At 43.0% G+C, this 10,237-nt stretch overlaps 1 protein-coding gene across 1 annotated transcript; it reads left to right on the top strand.

Annotated features, from left to right (window-relative positions):
- Positions 1-2,511: 2,511 nt before the first annotated feature.
- Positions 2,512-8,655, top strand: LOC136483025 (uncharacterized). Its single transcript, XM_066480152.1, has 4 exons — positions 2,512-2,658; positions 2,793-2,925; positions 5,028-8,178; positions 8,281-8,655. The coding sequence occupies exons 2-3, from the start codon at positions 2,914-2,916 to the stop codon at positions 8,175-8,177; spliced, it is 3,162 nt and encodes a 1,053-aa protein (XP_066336249.1). The 5' UTR covers positions 2,512-2,658; positions 2,793-2,913; the 3' UTR covers position 8,178; positions 8,281-8,655.
- Positions 8,656-10,237: the final 1,582 nt, after the last annotated feature.

Raw genomic sequence — 10,237 nt, 5'->3', positions numbered from 1 at the left:
CTGCCAAGGTAGACCACACCGCATGAAATACCCCTCACTCGTCCCCTGTCGGCATCTTGTTTAGGTTTACCATTTTATAGTTCATGTCATAACAGTGATTATCCTCAAGTTCTTTCATATCTTAGAGCTCATAAAGTATTAAGAGGTGCTTTACCATTTCATCCATTACAGATTTCAATATTTTCACAAAGGGTATAATATTAAGTATATGAGTGGGAGGGTGGAGGTTGATGGTAGTGGTAGAGTATGGTGGTGGGGAAAGGAGTAGCTAGGACTTGCCTTCGTTGTTGTCACCTTCAGGATCGTCTACATAGTCTAGATACTCACTTTCTTGAAACTCACCGTCTATCGGTCGCGGAGTGGCAGGCGGCGCTCGGGCGGTCAATCCACGCCGGTTGGTGGGGTTCCTGGCATCGGCGGGTGCTCGGCACGTCGGTGGCGGCTCGCCAGAGCTCCTGCGGCGGCACCGTGCGGTGGAAACGGCCCTAGTGGCCCTAACTTTAGTAACTGGCTACGTGTACGCATGTGCAGGTGTGAAGTGAATATGCTAGGGGGTCGTGGAGTCTAGCCGAGCCTCGCCGTCAGTCCGTCGGCGGTCAGGCGGCTTGGCAGAGCTCGGCGCTCGGGGATAGCGTGGCAAAGAGGGAGAGAGAAGAAAATGAGTGACGGAGGAGGTGGAGGAGGGGCTCTAGGGATCACCTGCCACTCCAATCAACCGGTGATGCAGCGAGGAAGAAGAGAGAAGGCAGTGGCTCCAATGGTGACGGCAGAACCGATTTGGGGGAAATCGTCCTAGCACGCTATTGAGAGAGAGAGAGGAGGAGGAGTGGAAGGGGAGATGGTGTGTCCTTGACTACGATGAAGCTATTGGTGGTGTGGCCGGAGCGGCACCGGCTGGGACTATTCATAGGCCGGCACGGTGGCGCCAGCGGCGGGAAATATCTCCCGACCGTGGAGATATTTCACCGCTCGTGCACGTGTTGAAACCCTAATGCTGTTCACCACAGCGCAACCTTATCCATCCTCTTGTCTAGGAGCTCGAAGCTCAGCCATGGTGCAACTGTAGAGCGAACTCGTGCCGCCGCGTGGCCATGGTGGCAGAGAGAGGCAATGAGGAGAAGAGAGAGAGGGTGGCGGGTCCAAGATGCTTCCAGGAGCTCATTGTTCTTATCCGTTGGCGCCGGGGTGGAGCGGGCAGCGGCGCGGAGGAGGCGACCTTCCGTCGACGTGGTTTTTGCGTCAATGGCGAAGGGTAGATGACGGCGCTGACGGGCGGGGTCCGCGTGCCAGCGAGCGTGAGAGAGGAGAGGGAGCGGGTGCGGTGTGTGGCTGGGCTGCTGCCGGTGCCGGCCCACGCGGGAGAAGAGAGGAGGGAGGCGGGCCAAAGGTGGGAGGAGGGAGAGAATGAGCCCGGGTGCTCTTTTCGTATTTCCATTTTTCTCTTCTATTTTCTAGATTGAGTTTGGAGATGAATTTTGAATCCAAAATTGTTCGAGATGTTTTTAGAAAATGTGTACCACCATATGTTCAAACAATCAAGCAATCAATCATATCAAACAATGATCACTCAGGTGGTTTCTATTTGGTTGCTTTATTTATTTATGCTAGGTAATTTCCTAAATGGTTTAGTTAATTCCTATCTAAGTAATTTACTCCCTTTTTGAGTTAGTGTTTGTATGTTTTAGGTAAGGTCTCAAAAAGTTCAATTTTTTAGTGATTTTTATTTTAGGGTCAAAATTCAGGGTATTACAATAGATGCGTCATGGACTTCCTGACAGGATCCACATCCATTCATCTAATGGTTAGATGTGTAAAATACGCAACTATGCATAGGAGAAATAGCTACAAATGAAGGCCATTTCCATTTCATAGAGAATAACATGCCTCTAGCTGCGTTCCTTACAATTCACATGCAAAATCCAACTGTTCCCCCTTGCTGTGGCATGGCACTAGTGTTTCACCGTTGTCTACACTCACTGGTTTGATAGGGACGTGTAGTGAATGAATCATACTATCCTTTTTGTATCAACTTAAACGAATCTTATATTGATCGAATAATTTAGCCCTGTAAAACGATTGGCCCCGTAAATGTTTGAACAGTTTGAATCCCAAATTAAAAGTATGGTGTGAATATGTAATGGACGAAATATTACATACATCGACAAACAACTGTTTTTCTGCCGATATCGTTAGGAATTGGACACAGCTACAATGGAGGCTCAGATCCAATTAATTCTTCCTCGGATTCTCTATTTCTCTCTAGGTCACTGAAGAACCGTTGGATCTGATGGATGGCAAGGACAGACAGTCTCATTTCTGAATAGTTCCTAATCTATGTTGAGGCGTACCTTCCATTCTTTATCTTTTTCCTTTTTAGGGGCCATCTCTAACCTTTGGCTTTCGGAAATCCTGCAGCAGCTAGCTGGCTACTCAAAAGCATCAACATAGTGCCAACGTACCCATATATGCTTGGACACAAAACAAGCGTATGGTGGACAGTTGCTCATTTGTCCAGTGCAAAAGCAGAACATACGAGGCACTTCGCTTCCATCTATACCCTCTCTCTATCTCTTTCTCTCCCTCTCTCTCTCTCATCAGTCATTTGGTTCTTCAATCTGCCTGGCTATCTCCTAGTGCCGCCAATTCAACTCAACTAAGGTACGTACATATGCAACATAACTCCTTCCGTCAACTTTTATTCTTTGTATGATGCATCCATTTATTGTGCATATGTATGCATGGAATGAACATCCTATTAATTTCTCTTAGCTTCATTCTTGTCTGTTCACCAGGAGCTAGCTGAGAGAGACTCAACACACCATGGGTTAGATCCAAAATACAAATTGCAATGATCTAGTGAAACTGGCTATTTCTGTAAGCCATAGTGGCTACACTAAACAGATTCTATCCGTCATGCGTACCGAGGTAAACCACTAACCTCGTCTGTTCCTTTGCAGTAGGCATATATATTATATTAATAGATTCCAAATAAGCTTCAGATGTTGACATACACAATCAGTGTGGCATTAACAGATAGTTGAAAGAGAAAATCTATCTATATTACTTTGAAGCACTAAGCATGCATATATATTAACTTATTGTTTGTAAAACTTATGCACTTTTCCTATTAAAGATCATAACATGCTTACTAGAAAGAAATGGAGGGAGTAGCATTCTCAAGCAATCCCTCATAGTCGCAAGTTGCAAGTCACGTGATTTTTGCATGCGTGTGGCTATGTAGGATCAAACTTACAACCTCAGGCCACACAGATTATGTCTTACCACTCCACCTCAAAATTATTTGTGACTAAGCTGATGATACGATCTTTTTGTATTCACTTTGAACGACTATTTGAGACCCTAATCGAATTCAAATGAATAAAGTACGAACTAAAACGTTTTAGATCTCGTCGAGTACTATAAGTATGGTAATGCATTTCAAAAACTAAAAACTTAAAATACAATTTCATGGTATAAAATGATTTCGAATGAAAAAGTCATCAACTATAAAGTTCAAGATCTCTTCGAGTGGTACAACATTGGTTTATGCCGTTACTATATCCAAGGTCATTTGCAAAATAAAAATAGTTCAAGATCTAAAACATTGCAGATCTCTTAGAGTACTACAACTTCGCAGTTGACTACTTATTCATTTTAAATCATTTAGTATGTGGAAATTTTGTTTTTGGTTTAAAGATGGTTATAAATATTTAAGTGTTTTCTAAAATAATAAATATGTAAATCGCTAAAATTCATGAATAATTCATTTTCAAACAGAAATTGGACCAGACCATAATAGGTTTAGTGCACTTTTGTTTTTGGAGTTCGAGGGCTAAATTTGGACATCAATAGTAGTTCGAGGGCTAAAATTTGGGTTTTTCCAAATTTAAAAATATTGAACACCTGGAATTATGAAAGTTTTAAACAAATTTCTGGGTTTTAAATATTTTCAAATGAAAATTTGTCAACCATAAAGTTGTGGCTCTCTTCGAGTACAACTTTGATCTAATGTTTGTCTTCATCCAGCTTGATTTACATAAGTTAGTAATTTTACTATGCTTCACTGAATTTTAGAGACGGACCAAATTGCCAATTATCTCTAGAATTGGAATTTCTAGCTGCTTCTAAAAATACCTCCATTTCTAGAGACGGCTAGAAAGCCAAGCTACCTATATAAATGACATTTTTAGAGGCGGTTCGGCTTTCCAGTCACCTCTAAAAATCAAGGGTATTTCAAATCAATTTCTAGACGTGGGCTGGCTCATAATTCATTTTTAGAGGTGGTTCTTGATAGAGTTGTCTCTGCACTAAATGGGAGACATTTTTAAAAATGGTTTCTACAGTAGTGTGTCATGTTCCAAAAAAGGGATTATAATGTTAGACCTTAATTATGTATGCATGCTAGTTACCATATACACCTATACATGTCATTTAAAAAATCATGTAACAAATAGTCATGTTAGGATACGAAAGTCATATCTAAATCATCTATATATGTTGCATCTCTTCATATGAATCACACACTGAGATGTCATATTCCAGGGAAAATTGTTACATTTTAATCACGTAAACACAACACCTGTAAATATGTGACATCATGTCACCTCTACCTGTGCGACACCACTTTCATATGCAACGAGTTAAATTTTAAGATAACACGTTAATTTGCAAGATATTTGGGCTAATTGATCTAATTGCAAGATATTTTCCCTTTTTTCTTTCTTGCACAGTATATAAATAAATATTTCTCATATTATCATCATCCATATGGCGACCCGCTGTAAATTTAACAATGCCCATCATTTCACCATTAACTTATCGTTTGTTCATTTGCGTGTCTCTGTCTGTACTACAAGAATACAATATGTATGATAACGATATTAGTAAGTATATGGGGTTCGTAACTCAATGTAATTGTCCAATGCTGACTATACTGCTAAGTAAAAAGTCATAATAATCCTTGTCAAAGTGATGATCATTGCACTGCACACTGAAGAGAGACAGACATGATGTGTCCATGCTTGCAGGTCATCCAGGCAGACACCATTGAAGCAGCTGCAGAACGAATTCTCATTGAGCTCAATGCTGGCGACACTAATACTGAGAGAACCATCAACACCAGAGACAACGTGATCTACTTCGATGGCTGGGACGGGCTGGGTGCATCTGCTGTCCTTAGAGCTGTTTCCCAACGCCTTGCCATAGCTTCAGAAGCCCCAGCAGGCCTGCAGTTTGATCAGGTCATCAACATCGACTGCTCCAAGTGGGTGAACAGGAGAGCTATGCAGAGAGTGATAGCAGAGCAGCTGGAGCTTCCTGCTGAGGTTAACGATATAATAGACAGGCGTGATGAGGAGGACGACTACCGTGGTCAAGACCAGAGCTCCCGTGATGTCATACCACAAGTTGTCAGAGAGATCTACCAAAGGATACAGAACCGTAGGTTCCTGGTGATTTTTTACAATGGAAGCAATGAGGACATTGATCTAGCCAATCTTGGCTTCCCTCTGCAAGACTTGGGCTTCCATCTATACTCAAGCAACAAGGTCCTGTGGACATTTCAGGGAAGTTTCCGGCTAATGCCCATGACAAAAGTCAGCAGGGCAGCGCAGAGCATAGGAACCACAGGTGTTTTCCTATCAGCAGCCTCAAGCCAACAGGATCAAGATCCACATGTGTTCTGGTCTTATCTTGTGCTGCAAGAGGCTGCAGAACTTGTTGCTGGCAAGGATGATAGTTCTGGCATCAACGTTCAGCCAGAACAGGTTGCTGAGTGCTTCTTGTATACATTGAATCTATGTGGCATGGGCCGTCACTTCATGATGGACTATGATCTGGCAACTCATGGCTGCAATTACTGGATATGTGATGGCATCATACGTCCACAACAGAGACAAAGACATGTTGACCACGATGGATTGTGGTCAGCTGCTGAAGCTCTGCAGCGTGAGATGCAAATGGATGTGGACTACTACCACCATGACCACAAAAATTTGCCCACTCACCTTGTTAAGTTTGCTGAGATCATGCCATGCTGGACTTCTCCAACATACCGCGTCGTTCAGATCCTTGATAGGGCCACTCCTATCAGATGCAACTTTGATCATTATGACAAACTTGCTGTCCTCAAACTACCATACTGTACATTCACCTTCTCATTGCCTCCATTCTTGTGCTGCCAAAGCCTTAAATTTCTATGGCTCGACCACTGTCGGGACATGGAGAGCAGCACAGATGGAGACATGGAGAAGGCGGATGACATCCACCAGTGGATCCAAAGATTGTGGGTGCTGGATGTGCGCAACACATGCTGTAATCGCATTTTATCTGCACGGATGCTAGATTTCATGACTCAGCTAAGGGTGTTAAATGTGACTGGAGCCAAGGATTGGGACATGCGCCAGTTGCAGGGGCGGCTGCCTAATATCCGCAATCTTCGAGTAACAAAGTCTACAATTCAATGTGGTACTTATATCTGGGAAGATGACTTGTTCACAGGGATGAAAAAGATGGAGGTTCTTGACCTTTCTGGAAACAAAATAATTAGCGGAAAGAGATGCATATCTGCCACGGAACAGAGCTGCAGCCTGGAGACCATCATAATTGACGAGGGATGTGTTGAATTAGAGCAGATCTCCTTGACTGGGTGTTCTAAGCTAAAGAATGTACTTTTGAGAGGATTATTCGAAGAGCTTGTGAACCTTGATATCTCAGGATCAGGTGTGAAAAGGTTGGATCTCAGTGCAATGATAGCATTGAAACTTGATGAGGTCATTCTACTTGACTGCAACATGCTTTGTGCGATCCTGTGGCCACCAGAAGGAAGAAGGAAAACATATTTCGACACCCTGCGCATTCAAACTAGCAAGGAGAGTAACACACCTAGTGCAACATCAGGATTAAAGTCATCAGCATTGTCAGTGATATCTGGTAGTCGAGCACCCTCTGAATATAAGTGGTATATTTCAGTATATGATGCAAGGCTCCTCTGGTCACTTGTACCTTTGAAAGTGTATTTCGATGAGCACGTTGTACATGTCGAGATTTCCTCTCCTTGTCATCGAACTGTTGAAGTTGCTGGTAGCAGTGATCAAGCGCTCAAGAGCAGCATCGGCCGTGTGGAGCAGGTTCTAATAGATCAGAATCAAGAAGAGAGTCCAGAAGGTAATAATGCATCAATATATGCAGATATCGTCATTGCTGCCAAGAACCACCAGCAACAGGCGAAGGGAGACGGTCGTAGGTCTCTTACATCCATCATGTGGGCATGGCCTTGCCCACATGCTCCTAATCTTGAACCATCAACCTGCTACATGGACATACAAGACTGGCCACTGGGAACCAAGTCACAACTAACTAGTCAACAAACTGCTAAGATTACTATACCAGATGTTATATGCAACAGTACTCGCATCATGTATGTGCATGACAGCTTGTACATCACTCATATGCCTGGCCCAGCACCTTCTCTAGGAGCAGAATGGAAAAAGCTTTGGTGGTGCCGAGTGGAGCGTTGCCCTGAGATGGACTGTGTCTTCCCAAGTACCATGATAGGTGGTGAAAACTGGACCAAGATATTTTACAGACTGAGGACACTATGGGTGTCCCAACTTCCCAAGGCACAGTTCATATGGAGCTGGAGGAAACACGAGATCTATGGAGCTTCATTTGAGGATCTGGAATTCATGCATGTGGACTTCTGCCCCCGGTTGACACATGTTCTCCCCTTATCTTTGGCATTGATCCAAGGACTTGGCCTAAACTTCCTAAGGACCCTAGAGATTGTGTGGTGCGGAGATCTGAGGGCAGTTTTCCCATTGGACACTGATGCCGAGAGCTACCAAGATCGACGACATCAGGCGATTACTGTGAAATTTCAATACCTTCAGCGTATTCACTTGCACGAGTTGCCTATGCTACATGGCTTCTGCGGACGTGGAAGGATGTACACACCAAACCTTGAGAGCATGGTGATCAGGGGCTGTTGGAACCTCACACGCATACCATCCGTTGGTGGTGGCCACATTACCAAGAAGGTGATGTGCGACTGTGAAAAGGAATGGTGGGACAGGCTGGAGTGGGATGGGGTGCAGGAAAATCACCATCCATCCCTATATGAACCAAGCCACCCAAGATATTACAAGAACACCTTGCTCAGGGGCTCCGTTCTCATATGAGGTACGTTTGTGGTTACAAGCCCTATGTATATATTCCAACTAGGATATATATGATCTCTGTCATTGTAATTTAGAGAATATTGTTCTGTTCCTTGGATTGCAGCATTACTCAAGTCTCTTGGAGATGAGCCATGACCGGTTTCTACTCTGTCCAGCAGACACTGTCAGGTCCAAAGCTCAGTATCGGTTTTGTGTGTCTCCTTTGATTTCAGCTGCATGCTGTTCTGCTTTTGCTTATTGTTTTTCAAATCCGTGATCATCACTTCTGCACCTGATTGTCCATTGTTTCAACATTACCAGCATCTGCATGGTAGTGCTCCACACTGCCATGAGTGAGCCAAAAGTTATTTGATTAGTTGCAGGTTGACTTTTCCTCCCTCATATAAGTCCTGTGTACTCTCTCTTGTGTTTCTAGTGTGACGTGTCATTGTCAGCTTTGTGTGGACTGAATGATCACTTGATTGTAAGTTAAACATATATAAATGAGGCTGGATTTTTGTCTGTAGTAGCCGAATTCGTGCGTGCCGGTACACATCGTACTAATTGTCACATGTATACGATACGAATGAGCCCATAATTGAAACCTTTCAAAACCTACCGAAGTTTAAACCTTTTAAAATTGTGCCGATCATGGCACAACAAAACTAATCAACTAAATCCGTCCTGCACGTATACACAGAGACAGGGTACTTATCGATTGTATAGCGATGCAGACCGTCGGACGAGGAGAAATAGGCTTATCCTCTATGCTTTGAAGACCAATATGGCTAAAAAGAGGATTACAACAGTGACATGGGGGACAAGAGGTGAGACTCGTGTTTCACTGTACATGGGGTTTACACTACTACATAAGTGCTTTCTAGAGGCTGCCAAAATTGCTCTGTAGAGGCCGCTAGAGGAACTGCCTCTATCCATGTGTCTCTAAAAATCGTCGATTTCTAGATATAGATATGCAACCGTCTCAAAAAATCTATTTATAAAGATGGGCTGAACATGAACAGCCCCTACAGATCCCACTCCTGAAACGGCTGAAGCATCGCCTGCCTCTACAAACTGATCAAAAAATATAAGAAAAAATGAGCCTCACCCCGCCGGCGCGCTGGAGGTCGGATGGGCTGGTTCTTGCCCGCGCCGGAGGCTGATTGGCCCAGGCATGGCGGCGCCTGCCTATGCCTTCCTTGCTAGGATGCCTCCTGCCGCATCGCTCCCGAGCACAGCGGAGCTAAATCAAAGTTTTTACGCAAGCTTGCCTTACTGATGTAATTAACTGGTCGCGCCCTACATACTCTGAAAATCGTCGAACTACAGAATTTTCTACAAGTCGGAGCTCTCCTCAAGCATGACACCAAAGGTGGAAGAAGACAATTTTCTATAATGACGTATTTTGTATATTCATGAAAGAAATAATGAAATATATAGTTTTCGAACTTGTGCTTTCTGTGCATCTATTATTCTTACTTATGTCTTTGTTCTGTTTTCATGATAACATCGTCCAATAATACTTTAATTTATCAGAATAAGATTATCACAGTCACACATGCTGAGCGCTCAAATTGACATACATATGACGGTGCATCAGCTTTTTATAGAGCATTGGATACATGTTGTAGCACAGGGTAATTGGCAGAGTTCGAAGCAGAGGATGGTAGGGGTTGGAAGCTTGTATCGTTCAATTACATATAAAACAGAGGAATGTCTTTCAGTCCATGATGAGCACTACAGAATTGGTGAACGCCTCATCATATGATGTGACCTTCTCAACTAGTTTTGTCGGATGCCACTCATTCACATCTTTTTGAACACTAATACCTGTACCATTTAATGATGTGACGTATGTATGTATGTATGTATGTATGTATGTATGTATGTATGTATGTATGTATGTATGTATGTATGTATGTATGTATGTATGTATGTATGTATGTATGTATGTATGTATGTATGTATGTATGTATGTATGTATGTATGTATGTATGTATGTATGTATGTATGTATGTATGTATGTATGTATGTATGTATGTATGTATGTATGTATGTATGTATGTATGTATGTATGTATG

Source organism: Miscanthus floridulus, chromosome 9 (genome assembly GCF_019320115.1).
Source record: "Miscanthus floridulus cultivar M001 chromosome 9, ASM1932011v1, whole genome shotgun sequence".
Lineage (NCBI taxonomy): Eukaryota > Viridiplantae > Streptophyta > Magnoliopsida > Poales > Poaceae > Miscanthus > Miscanthus floridulus.
Note: the sequence above shows the minus strand (reverse complement) of the source record. Positions and strands in the feature narration are given on the sequence as shown.